Genomic DNA, 13,187 nt, shown 5'->3' with positions numbered 1-13,187 from the left:
GAGGCTTTGAGATCTGGGTTTGCATTTGGATCTAGGAATATATCAAGGGCTGATGAAGTCAGTAGCAGCCCTCTGTTTTTGGGATTACATCTGAATGGGAGAAAAGATTTTCCTCATTGTTCATTTGTATATAATTGCTCTAGTTTCAAGTTAGATTCTGGTCTTTCATCTCAGATACAATTTAGAAAATTTAGGACTTCTTACTTTAACAATACCAAGGTGTAAAATTATGCAGATTATGGATGGCTTTATGGCTCTGCATGAAGCAAATTCCCTCGATTTTAATAAAAAATGCAAGCCAGTCTTTTCTCAAAAAAGCTGCTGAATGAGCAGCTTTAATCTCAAATATAAGCACCACAAGTTTATTTCTACTTGCACTATCTTGAGCTTCAGAGTTCTACTAGGTACCTTATAAGTCTTCATGGGCATGTATGCAATCTTTTGAAATGCTTCCTTGATATGGCTGTGTCAACTTATTTCCTGTCTTAAAAGAAGGAAAGGTGAGTGCGCAGGATGCTCCCCTCTCCTTGAAGTCCTTTGGAGTAGCAGTAAAAGGAAAAAACTGTGTTGTTCTTGTCCTCTCCCTGAGGCCTGTGTGAAGTTTTGTTACCTTCTCCCTCAGCCTTAGATTTGGATTAAAGTTTTCAGTACTTAAAAAATTGGGCACCTGAAGAGTAAATGCAAGTTATGAGAGCTTGTCGTTCTGAGGAGCCAAGCTATGCCTCAGTGAGATTGTGTTTGCCAAAGCCTGTGACCATGCTCTTCTTCAGATAGCTTGTCTTAAGACCAGGCTGAAATCATGCTCTTGCTGAGCTCACTGGCAAAGCTCTTGCTGATTTAAATGGGAGCAGAATTCCCAATATGCCACCTTCTTCTGTGTCTTCAGCACTAGAAATAGCTGCTAAAAGTAGAATCCTCCTGGATTTGGTCCTTGCTTGTATTTCCCCTTGTTTCTAAGGAAAGTTGACTCTTGTTCATAACTTCTGCATTTGGCCAAGAACTCTAAGAAAATGTTCCTTCATAAAAAAACACCTATGGTGCTTTCTCCGGGTCTCTGGGTAGAGTTCCAGGCTGTGTCTAGGTGGCAGAGTGTAGCAGCATGAGGTGACCAGAGCTGGCGTTGAATGTGCTGGAGGTTTAGCTGTGTTAGCAAAGCACTTTTCCAGCGGCACATGCCACGTGGGCATGCTGGGTGAGAAGATGTGGCACATTCTGCAGTAGTAATGTCTGGGCTGGAATCCTCATTCTGCTTCTGGATGAGTTACACCTGGGCTACTTGGCTTTGTGGAGAAATGAGGTGTGGTAAGTTGGGCAGAGCACAGCATGAACAGAGTTGGGCTATGTCTGTGAGTCCCCAGCACCTGCTGCTGGTGGCAAAATACCTGACTGCCGTGTTTTCCCTAGGGCTTTTAATATTTGGCGTGAAAGAATCTGCCCTGGTGAACAAAGTGTTCACCTGTATCAACGTCCTCGTCCTTGGCTTCGTCGTGATCTCTGGTTTCGTGAAAGGATCTGTTAAAAACTGGCATCTGACTGAACAGGACATTTACAACACCAGCCACAGCATTTATGGAGACAAGTAGGTTGCATCTTCTCATCTTAGAAGCTGGTGCATTTTCAATAGCAAGTTTGTAGGGGGGGTTGTGGGGTGAATTAGAAAACCAGTGAATGGGATTGCTGCCTCCTTTGCCAAATACCTTGGAGGCAAAGCTGGCTTTGGTGGGTGCTTGCTGAAAGCGGTCTGTACTGATGGGCTGAAACTGCTAGGAATAGGCTATGTCAATGTGGGCCCTGCTGCAGAACTGACCATTTCTAGCCTCGTGACCAGTACGACATCCAAATTTGAGAGAAAAGAGCTCTTTAGACAACCTCCTACTCAAGGCTTCACCAGGCTGGCTCTGGTGCCTGTATGAAGCCATGTCCAAGTATACTGTGTACTTTCTGTGGATGCTTGGGCAATATCCTTGGGGCATTGTTGTACCTTTTGGAGACTTTGTTCCAAACGCCTCAATAAAATGAAGGCAAGTTGCAGATAATTTAAATGCATTGCAGTAAGCATATCACAAATCTATTTTTAATGACATTTTTCTTCTTGGCCAAAATTCTGTCATCCTATACGAGATTAAAATTAAGGAGCTTACAAGTTAGTTAGCTTACTAGTTAGACAAAATTATTCATTTTTGCTTGAGACTCTGCAACACAGAATGAGGGCCTTTAAATATCTCCATATAGATCAGCTCGGTCCTGGCTTGCTATGTAACCTTTTATGCTGGCCTGCAAGGAAGCAAAGTTTGGCACAGTCTGTCGAGATTCATAAATGTCGTGTGAGTCAAATTTAGCTTGTGTAAAAGCCACTTCTTGAGCCTCTGCAAAACTCAACCTGCTGCAAACAAATTGCTTCTATAGGACAGGTCCCCCCTCCTTTCCTGCTGTTATTCCCATGCAAGGAGCAATTAGTGCAATAGTTTCAAAGTGTAGCTCTTTGACCTGTAGCATTTCATATTTTTGTAAAATCTGTCTGGGGTTTACTTTACTTTATCACTGTTTCCAGAGTAATCCATGTTTGGGTTGTGCTGTTTCTGTGGGCCAGTTTTCATCTAAGTCTCAATAGAGTTTCTTTGAGAGAGTTCAAATGCTTACACCTGATAAGACTTGCAGATTTGGCATTTACTTTAGTTTAATTGCCTTAATTCATCCTTACAAAGGCTTTTCACTGAAAAAAGTGACTTAAGTCACTTGAACTGAAGGATATGTTTTTTATTTGTCACTCAGCACAGGCTCATGGATCTGGGCTCCCAATCCAGAGTACACTGGGATCAGCATGTGTCTATATGTTGACTTAAATTAACTTTGGATAAGGCTCAGCAAAGCATTTGGTGTGTCAGGGATGCAGGCTCCACTTCTCCCTTAGGGTTGCAAGCATGGTTTGAGTATTAGCTTGGCACAAGGAATTTTGAAGTTGAGAATAGAGGATTGGATGGCTTTTAGACAGTCGTGGCACCCTGCATTCCTCTCTTATGTCTACTCACCTACACTTTGTCCCAAATCTCTCTTAAGTGAAAAGTGTATGGTTTACGTTTCTCAGTCTTCAGCTTTTAGAATTACATCTTGTGCCTTTTCAAAAGCTTCTGTTTAAATGAATATGTATATCTACACACATACAGTAATATTAGGAGAGAATTTTTAATATTAATGCTATTTTCTCTTTGTCTTAGCCAAGACATTTTTATCCACCCCACAAAATGGGTGGTGGGAACAAACCACAAACCATTTTTATTCTGGGCATTCCCCAACCTGTTGCAGGCCAGTCCAGAGCTCAGCACTGGGTAGGGCTTAGCATTTTGCCTGGTATTTATATGCTAGCATGTGAAAGGGAGAGCCTGTTCCTTCAAACTTCGGCTTTGAATTTTGTTATGAGCTGTGTGAATAGCTTTGTTACTCCCACCTAGGCAGGATCACTTCTAATCCAGTGCCATGCGTTTTAGTCAAACACAGGAAGAAAAACTCTACGGTGTTGGAGGGTTTATGCCTTATGGATGGAATGGAGTCCTCTCAGGGGCAGCCACATGTTTTTATGCTTTTGTGGGATTTGACTGTATTGCTACTACAGGTAAGAGGGAAGATGTTCTTTGTTGTTATGAACCTGGTTGCTAGTAGATTGGCTTTCAGTAATGTTGCAGAGCACAGATAATAGGGAATTCAGGGCACCACATTCATTGTCTCTCTGAACCTCAGCTCAAAGTAGAGTTTTGGATCATCTACTCCTAACAGTGGAAGTGCTGAGTTTGTCCAAGTCCCTGGGTGCCTGAGTGCTGACTTCTAGCTGCTGTGGCAGGCCATTAGACCGTGTAACCCACAAGCTTCCTCCCTCCTTCTTTGCCTGTAGGGCCCACTCTTGTGGATGGTCACTGATGGTCCATCATGTCCAGTTTTATCAGTTAGGCAAACAGGGAAGGCCCAGATTCAGATACTTGGTATGACTGGGGAAGTTTGAGCCTCTTAACTCTAACCGATATTTTAATCAACAGGTTATTTTAGAATAGGGTTCTTCAGGGCCTTCAGCTGAAGAAGCTCTGATGGTTTGGAGTATTTGAAGAGCCAAAGAAAGAGGAAGCCTCTGGGGAGTCATCTGCACCCTAAAGCTGTGCCTCAGAATCAGGGGGAGTTTTAATCTCTAAAGATTAAGATACCTCATTTAGAGAGAGAAGCCATCAGCATTGTCATATTTCTTCTGGCTAAGAAGAATCTCAATTCCCCGGAGAAAGGAGGTGATCCTTGATTTCACATTAGACATGAATTGAGTTGCTTCAAAGTTGGAGCAGAGAAAGAAGGAAGTCATGACAAAGACAGATAAAGCAATACTGCCTGTTATTCCAAGCAAGGAATTTCAGAAGTGCTGGCTCCATTACTCCAGCCAACCCTAGAGTCTCTCCTTGTAGAAGAAACACATTCATCTGCCTTTGACTTCTGGGTGTATGGATCTGTGTTTGTTAGTTCATTCTCCTGAAATGTTAAACCTCAAGAGCCCTTGCTTTCAGAGCAGCTTTTTAGGACAGGGAAGGCACAAATCTGTTTCATAATTAATCAGTGCCTGAATTTTGATGAATTTTGTTTTTTTAGACATTTGTCCCTACTTGGTTGTTGAAAATTTTCCATAAAAACTATGGGGGTCCTTTTTTCAGGAGGAATTTTTGAAGACCCATATGATTTTCAGGTGCTCTGCCTTTTCCTGGAACTGGGCACCTATGGTGCCATGTTCATGGTGTATTAATTCTGGTGGAGATGCTACTGAAATGGTCACCCAGGAATTTGTCTTACAACTGCACAATAATTTCTTGTTCCATCATTTGTGATCATTGAACTCTTCTTGGGTCTGCACCATCAGTGGGATAGGAGTATACAAGGATAACCTGTTTTGGGGAAAGGACTGTTTTCAATCCAGACTGTTTCTGTGACTGCGTTTACAAGGCTTCCACAAGTGTCTATCAGAAGGATTGACAGGAGCAGCAGAAATGGGAGCAAACAGCTGTGGTAAGCCAAGTGGATGGAGCAGTCTTGACAGCATTATGGTCAAAGAGAACCTCAGTGCCCACGAAACCTTTGAAAGCCCCAGCCAGCATGCCCTAGATTGGGATAAAGTTCTTGCTTGTCATTTAGCTGATATTTAAATTTCTTTCTTTTAGGCGAGGAGGTAAAAAACCCTCAGAAGGCCATTCCTATTGGCATCGTGGCATCTCTGCTCATTTGCTTTGTGGCCTATTTTGGTGTGTCGGCTGCCCTGACTCTCATGATGCCTTACTACCAGCTGGATACCAATAGCCCTTTACCCAATGCCTTTAAATATGTGGGTTGGGATGGAGCCAATTATGCAGTGGCTGTCGGTTCCTTGTGTGCCCTTTCTACAAGGTAAGACACTGCTCTTCCTTTTTGCATCTCTCAAGGCAAATCTCCAGCTCTTGTAAAACATGGCGCAGAGATCAGGCATGAAATTCAGAGCTATTGACTTCAAAAGGACCAGGATTTCACCCTGTGATAGATATCAGAGATGCACGTAACCAGTATCACTTCAGAAATTCCCATCTTAACAGAAGACCCAGCAGGTGCATTTCAGGAATATAAATATGGATTGAGTGACTAAATCATGGAGGCAACTACGCAGTGGACATCCTGGCATGCTGGATGGAGAGCAGACTTGTGTCAGGTAGTGCAGGGTGCATCTTCTGCAGCATGTGGGGCTTGCCATATCCAAGGCCATCTGTTTGCAGATTATCTGCAGGACAGCCATCTGGATGGGAGGCAGGGCAGGCTGGAGGCAGAATATGTCATCTTCTCCTGCACTCGGGAGGCCCATTTCAGATCAACTTAGACATATTCAATTAGGTGAGCAACTCTAGAGGCTCATAGAAGTTACAGCTCTTTTACTACCTGAAAGTCAGGCTGGTTTCATGCCCCATGGCTAAGTTTAGGCATCCAAAATCATAGAGCTGCACCTCATTTGCCAGCTATCAGTAACATGGGTGTTCGAAGGGGGCCCATGAAGGAGAAGCTAAAGTGAGCGAAAGCCGCCTGTGTTCATACTGCCATAAACTAGTTTTTGTTTGTGTGCCTGTGCTCAGCAGGAAGTGATATAAGTAGATTATTTCTCCCTCCTGTGTCTGTAGTCTCCTTGGCTCCATGTTTCCGATGCCTCGAATAATTTACGCTATGGCAGAAGATGGACTTCTCTTTAAATTCTTGGCTAAAGTCGACGAGAAGAGAAAAACTCCAAGAATTGCAACAATGACATCAGGAGCTGTTGCAGGTAGGATCAAAAGACTTGCACGAATCTGAGGAAAGGAGACATAAGCTTATCATTGGGGCAGATAAGTCCGCCTGACTCTAGCCCACTTACTAATCGGATCTGTTGCACAGCATGACATCCCAGAGGGTGCCCTGGGTTTCCAGGGCATGCCTTGGAGGGTTCTGGGTGAGCATGAGTAGCTTGCTGTGTGCGTGTCCCTCTTTCTCAGAGCTCATTGCTGCCATCCTGTCTCATGCCAGGAATTGCCTTTATCTGCTCCCTGGGTGCTCTGCAGACCTTAAAAATAATTAACTCCCTGCAAGGTGGAAGCCAGTGGTGCCCCAGCGTCCTTGTGGCTGCTGGTCTGGCTTGGCTGAAGACACCTCATCACCTGTGGGTAGGAGGTCTGCGGAAGATGCCAGAGCAGCCGGAGACAGGCAGATGGCCCCTGTGGCACTGGCATTTGTTAATCAGTTAGGCACAGCTGGCGGCCATCCTGTTCTCTTCTTCTTTCTCCTGGCCCCCCAGAAATATCAGAATTAAACCTCCCAGACAGCAAGGATGAGTGGCTTACCCTGTTCTTGCAGCCTCTCCCTCCCTCACGATGCTTAGCAAAGAGGGGAGCCTTGCTGCTTCCTCTTTACCTGCCGCTGCAATGAGCATTCTGTTGGGATGAGCCATTGGTACAAGAATGTGCCACCTTTGGTGGGGAGTTGCTGCCAGACTGCTGCCCTGGGCTCTGAGCTCCTATGAAAGGGCTTAGCTCTTGTTGCTGAGACTCGCAGAGCCTCCTCACAGCTGCTTCTCCCACACCTTTCTCTTCAGGTATTCTTGGGTCCATACTGTGGTGGGGTAGGAAAAAGAGCCATATAAAGTTTAAAAAAGTGCTTTGCAGTCCCTTTCCGTCTCGTCTGAGTGGTCCATAGTGCCCTAGGACCAAAGCCCACATGAAGCTGCAGGGACAGCACTTGCCAGCTGAGTTTGAGTGCTGGGCTGGTTGTTGGGCCTCCAGGTTATGCATTAAGGACAGGCTGGGCCAGGCTCAGCTCTGAGGTCCCTGCACTCTCATATGACTGTTTGTGTTACCTGATGTCTGACTATGTGTTCTCTGCTTACTTGCCTTCTGAAGGCCCCTATACAAAATTCCGTACAACCGGGGTTGCCTGGTGAGGGTGTGTAAGCAGGGTAATCCCTAAGGGATGGCAGTCTGTAAGTTTTTCTGGAAATCCCCATGACAAGACATGCTACCTTGAAGATGCCCTCCTTGATGCTTGGTCCCGTTGCATGCACAAGCTTGGTTTCACCCCACCTGAGCTGAGACATAAGGCAGCAATGTACTGCTTATCCTCTGTCCCCTGTAGCTACTTCCAGGAGATAATTGTGGCTTTAAGGGTGCTGCAACTCCACTGGGGGACTCCAACAATGAGGTTGTGACTTAAACTGCTGCTCATTTTTGGTACTTGGGTGAACATACCTGTATGAGATGAACAGGCTGGCATTTACTGTAGTAAGTGGTTCCTCTTGTTTCAGCTAGTGAGGCTGTGCTGGGACAGCATGCGGGGGCTTGGGGTATTCATGTGCTGAGGCCTGCCTCTCCTCATCTCAGGACATCTTGAGCTCCCATGCCAAGTCCTGAGCAACAGTCACACGTGTGCTGTGTCGTCGTTAGCACTCTTGAGATGTGCGTGTTCTGCTGTGTTACTCGTTTTTCTTCTCTCTCACCTTCTTCTCCTACAGCTGTTATGGCCTTTCTTTTTGACCTGAAAGATCTTGTGGACCTCATGTCCATCGGGACCCTCCTGGCTTACTCCTTGGTAGCAGCCTGTGTGTTAGTACTGAGGTAAGAATGTAGAAACCGCCTTTCTTGTCACACTGGCAGAAATCCACACAGTGATCAGATGCCTTCATAGTTTCTATAGGCCTAGTGAAACTATGAGCATCTTCAGCTATAAGCATATGAAGAGTTTGTTTCTCTGAGCTCATGGGGGACTGTGTTAGTTGTATCTACAGTGGGGTCCTCTGAACTTGGTTAACCCTTGGTCCATGCCACTCCTGCTGCAGTCAACTCTAAATGCCCTGGGAGATATGCCAATGGATAGGGATGAGAGATGTGTGGTCCTCGTCACTGCTCTTATTCTCACTGGGGATACACTTTCAGGTTGTCTTATTTTTGAAAGGGGGTTCAAGGTAAAGTCTAACAGCAGCAGGAGCAAAAAAGCTGAGCATGTGTTTACAGGATCAGTGCCTCTGTGTCTTTTAGAAGTGCTGAGCTCCCATAGCTTCCCAAACCTAAGCTGAAAATTGAGTGTCTTCAGTGCTTGGCACCTCACAGATGACAGCACTCTACCAATGAAAACTGTACTATGAAGATCATGTTACTGAAAAATACCTTTGTGTGTTCAATGACTTATTCAGAGTAAGATGGAGGCTTTCTACAAGCTCACAGCAAATGCACTGAACTAAGAAGCGTCTTGCAGCAGGTGAAGGGCCAGTGCTGTATTGTAGTATCATTGCTTTGTGTTTGTGCTCTCCTCCCTGCCCCTTAAAAACCCTTGCCAATTTTCCTTGCCCTTGTTACTTTTCCTGATTTCCAAGCCCAGTCTTTTCCTCAGAGCTAGAAATGGCTTTTTAATTTGTTTTTGCCAGTTGCTGTACCTATTGCATGACATTTCCCCCATCACGGATTGGCAGAGCTGACAGCCTGTCTTTTAGTGGCTCAGGCAGCTGATTTGTCTGCCCTGTTGTCTGCCTAATGATGTAGCAGGTGAATTGTTTTCAAAGCTATAAGATCCTGGTACTGGTTTCTTGCTGTGATTGGACCCAAGGATTTCACTGCATTTCTCAATTTGCAGTGTTTCCCAAATGTCCTCGTTGTACACACGTCCCCATGGGAGCAGTTTTAAGGTCTTTCAAAATGGCCCAATCCTTTAGTCAGAATTTTAGGTGAGTCACAGACAAAACATTCTGTAACAGAGAGCCGAGGCTGGAGTGGTTTTTCTTTATGGATCCACACGTTTGTGTGTCACAGCCCTTTTGAATGTGCTGTTCACACAGGCAACCATCTCTTCCTTTCCTGTGTGGCAGCAGACAAGGTAGCAGAAGGGACTGGGATAGAGGAGTATGAGGCACCAGGAACGTCTCTGCTGGGTGTGATATCTGCTGAACTGTTAGCTCAACCACCTCCTTTCCAAAAGGCAAGAGCTGAACTGCCACTGATAACACAACAGCCTGGTTATGACTATCTGTCTGTCCCTCTGCTGCTTCCTTCTCCAGTCCTATCAACTCATCATGTTTTGGTGACAAGGATGACAGTGTTTATGAAAGAGCACTGTATGCTTTAAAACACTTGACGTTACAACCAAGCTGTAGGTGATAAGAGCTGACCGTATTTGCTTACATCATTATGATGTTAATCATCAAATATCCCTCTGAAACAGAAGGGTGTAGACATTACGTGGGCCTGTTCTGGTGCTGTAGTGATCTGGGGAGCAACCATGACTATGCATGTGGCTTTTAAATGAACGGTACCCTGTGCCAAACTGATTGGCTCTTTGTGTCATTTCTTTTTTCCTAGATACCAGCCAGAGCAGCCTAATTTGGCATACCAAATGGCTAGGTCAACAGAGGAGACAGATAACAATGAGTCTGTGAGCACCAGTGAGTCACAGACTGGATTTTTGCCAGAGGAAGAGGAGAAGTGCTCCTTCAAAGCTATACTGTTTCCCCCAAATTTGGACCCTTCCAAATTATCTGGCTCAGTGGTGAGCATCTCAACCTTCATCATTGGTAAGCATTGGGCATTGTGTCTCTGGAGCACAGAGCTGGTAGGTCTTTGTACTCACTGTGGTGGGAAAACTCACATCCTTGCTGTGATTGTCTTGAGCTCTTGTAATGGCCAAAATAACTGAAGATCTGCAGATTAAATTTCTGACTTGAAGAGAAATGCATAGATGGGATTTGGGGGGGTGTATAGGGGGAAAGACATATCTGTTATGGTTAGTTTTTTAGTGAGTTGCTGTTTTGTTTGCCGACCTTTCAGATTCTGCTTGTGGCTTGTTGTTGGTTTTCTCCTGTATCTAAAAAAAAAAATCAGTAACCTTTGGTGTCTGTTCACAGGTTTCTTTATTGTGTGCAGCTGTATCCTGAATGCCCTTATAACAAATATTGCAATATATGTATGGATTATTGCTGTCATCCTTGTTCTCATTGTCAGCTGCATTATATGGAAACAGCCTGAAAGCAAAACTAAACTCTCCTTTAAGGTGAGTGTCCTGGGACGTGTAGCTAAAAAAGAGCTGTTTTGGGAGGTGCTTGGAGGAGGAAGTGCATGTTGGCCTGTACCAGAAGGGTGGACCTGGGCCAAATATAAGCATGATGTGAACTTTTCTATCCAGGAGAAGCTGGAAGGGCAGACCATGCAGCAGAGGTGTGGCTGGAAGGGAAGGGCAGACTCTGCTTTCGAAAGCAGATGATTATAAAATAGGGTAGAGTCAGAGATTGGAGGAAAGGGGATAGTTGTGAAGGGCCACATCAGATCATGGATATAGAAGGAGAAAGAACCCAAGAAGCAAACTTGTGTGTGAGGATCAGAGGGGTACTCACTAAAAGGCTCTAAGAAAGTGAACTTTCATGTTCTCCTTAGTCCCCATGGAGGCTAAGGGATGACCATTCTCTCTTTAACCGCCTTAAGTGTGAGAAACTGTTGTTTTCCTGCCCTGTCCAAGTACACCATCTTTTCAATATTAAACAAACACTGGGATGTTTTTTTCCCCCCAGTATAATCCTGCAAGTCATGTTTTATTGTATTGATTTCAGGCTAGTTCCCCAATTTATTAAATTAATTTTGGATTCTAATTCCATCCTCTAAACTGCTTTCATTGTGACTGCTTTTCAGATACTGTTTTTCAGTAAATTCACTGATTTTAATAACTTAATCCAGCTAGAGTTTTCCAAGGTAGTGTTTCCAGCTAATTTTGAGTATTATGGTCCCAGAGGTAGAAACAGAAATGTCCAGGAACAGAAAACTCAAGAACTCTCATCTAGGCTGTATTTTCTAAACTTGCTTCTGAGGAGGTCTCTTCACCTTTCACTGAAGGTATTTTACCTCCTTTTTTTCCCCTCAGCCACTACCCTGTCCAAGAAAAAAGAAAATTAGACCTATCACTGCTAAATCTGTAATCATAGAATCATTTAGGTTGGAAAAGAACTTTAAGTTCATCAGGTCCAACCATTAACCCAGTACTGCCAAATCCACCACTAAACCGTGTCCTTCAGTGCCACATCTACATGTCTTTTAAATACCTCCAGGGGTGGTGATTCCACCACTTCCCGGGGTAGCCTGTTCTAATGCCTGACAGCCTTGTTACTTATCTCCTTGCTGTTCTTTAGACATTTACAACCCAACTGTGATTTTTCTCCTAAGTCACTCTGGAAATCCAAGGCTGACCTGTTTGTTCCCCAGTTGTTTTTCTGTATTCTTTAATAGGTAGTTTTTCTCCCTTCTCCAGTTATTAGACACCTTACAATTCTACCAAGAGCTCTCAGAGATGCTTATTAATAGTTCAGAGAGCACTTTTGCAATATCTGGGTACATAACTCACCCACCTAGGGAAATTTTATTTGTCCCTAGTGACTTGACAAAGCCAAATTTAGAAAAATATTCTTCTTTTCTTTTCTAATTTGCCTATCTCCTTTCTCTAGTGATGTGAGCAGCTGCTTACTGTAAGTTCTTTTTTTTGGCAATGCTTAGATCAAGAAAGGCCCACAACATTTCAGACTGTTTCTTTTTATAAATCTTCTTTTCCCTTAGGAGCAAAGTTCACTGTTCTATTAGTTCCACATATTCACAAAGCTTTCTATTGTTATAATTTGCCTTGTTTGATTTTATCTTTACATGCCAGTGCTATTTTTTTATATTCTTATTTGGCATTTTGGCTTTACTGTCTCATTCTTCTTTGACTCTCAGACCACTAAGGCATTCTTGGCACAGCTGCAGTCATCTCTTGCAATATTTGCTGATTTTCTTCTGCTTCAGGATAATTTTCTCTCTATTGCTAAATTACCTTGGTATCTGTTGAATGAAGTTCCTTAGATCCCTCCTCTGACATTCCCCTTACCTTCCTCTCTTGCTCTTCAATAGGTGCCTCTCTTTGGTTATTCCTCTTCTCTCCTTCACCCCACAAAATTCTCCTCCTTGATAAAATTCACCTCTTGCCTCCTTACAGACCACAAAACAAGCTTCTTAAAACAGATGAACAGCATTGTTTACATCCCGCTCCCATAGTGGACTGATGTCCTCCTTTTGAGTTTAACCTTGCTTTTTCTCAGATCTGACAGCTGAAATTTTGGTAACAACCATCACTTCCCATTTACAAGGAATGTGATGTTCTTTCCTGCCCACTGTTCCATCCCTGTGGATGTAACGTATCCCTTATTCTTTTTCAGGTACCTCTTTTGCCCTTTCTTCCTGTTGTGAGTATTTTTGTGAATGTTTACCTCATGATGCAGCTAGACGTAGGCACATGGATACGGTTTGCAGTCTGGATGCTCCTAGGTGAGTTAGAGAGTAAAAAATGCTGTGTTCAAAGTTACTAGGTTTTGTTAACCAGAAATTTATTGTAGCATTCCAGGGAGGGATTCTGCATTCTGATCATCCCTGGGCAACCCTGGTGACTTCACTGAAGCCATTTAGGCAGTCTCAAGCTTTGTTTCAAATTCAAGGGTCTTAAAGCCTTTGCGAGCACAGCATAACAACCCATGAACCATCTTATGGGTCTTGTTGCCGACAAGAAACCATAGAGCATTTTTTGTTGACTGGCCTTGAGTTGCTGTCCTTGTGGTGGGGCTTATGGTTTTGGAGCTGAAGAAGCTGAGCTGTATGCCAAGATGTTCCCAGGAGCCATGTGGA

The 13,187-nt window shown here is 44.0% G+C and overlaps 1 protein-coding gene across 8 annotated transcripts in view; it reads left to right on the top strand.

Moving 5' to 3' along the window:
• SLC7A1 (solute carrier family 7 member 1) overlaps positions 1 to 13,187 on the top strand; it is a 44,958-nt gene that overhangs the window by 25,773 nt on the left and 5,998 nt on the right. For all 8 annotated transcript variants that reach the window (XM_017818632.1, XM_017818640.1, XM_017818633.1 and 5 more), the window contains 8 exons: positions 1,405 to 1,579; positions 3,486 to 3,610; positions 5,184 to 5,406; positions 6,162 to 6,301; positions 8,018 to 8,120; positions 9,855 to 10,066; positions 10,397 to 10,542; positions 12,725 to 12,833. In XM_017818632.1, the coding sequence (XP_017674121.1) occupies positions 1,405 to 1,579; positions 3,486 to 3,610; positions 5,184 to 5,406; positions 6,162 to 6,301; positions 8,018 to 8,120; positions 9,855 to 10,066; positions 10,397 to 10,542; positions 12,725 to 12,833 (1,233 nt within the window). The remainder of the gene's footprint in view (positions 1 to 1,404; positions 1,580 to 3,485; positions 3,611 to 5,183; positions 5,407 to 6,161; positions 6,302 to 8,017; positions 8,121 to 9,854; positions 10,067 to 10,396; positions 10,543 to 12,724; positions 12,834 to 13,187) is intronic.

The sequence above is a fragment of the Lepidothrix coronata genome, unplaced genomic scaffold (genome assembly GCF_001604755.1).
Source record: "Lepidothrix coronata isolate B3197 unplaced genomic scaffold, Lepidothrix_coronata-1.0 Scaffold69, whole genome shotgun sequence".
NCBI lineage: Eukaryota > Metazoa > Chordata > Aves > Passeriformes > Pipridae > Lepidothrix > Lepidothrix coronata.
This window is presented reverse-complemented; position numbering and strand designations above follow the sequence as displayed.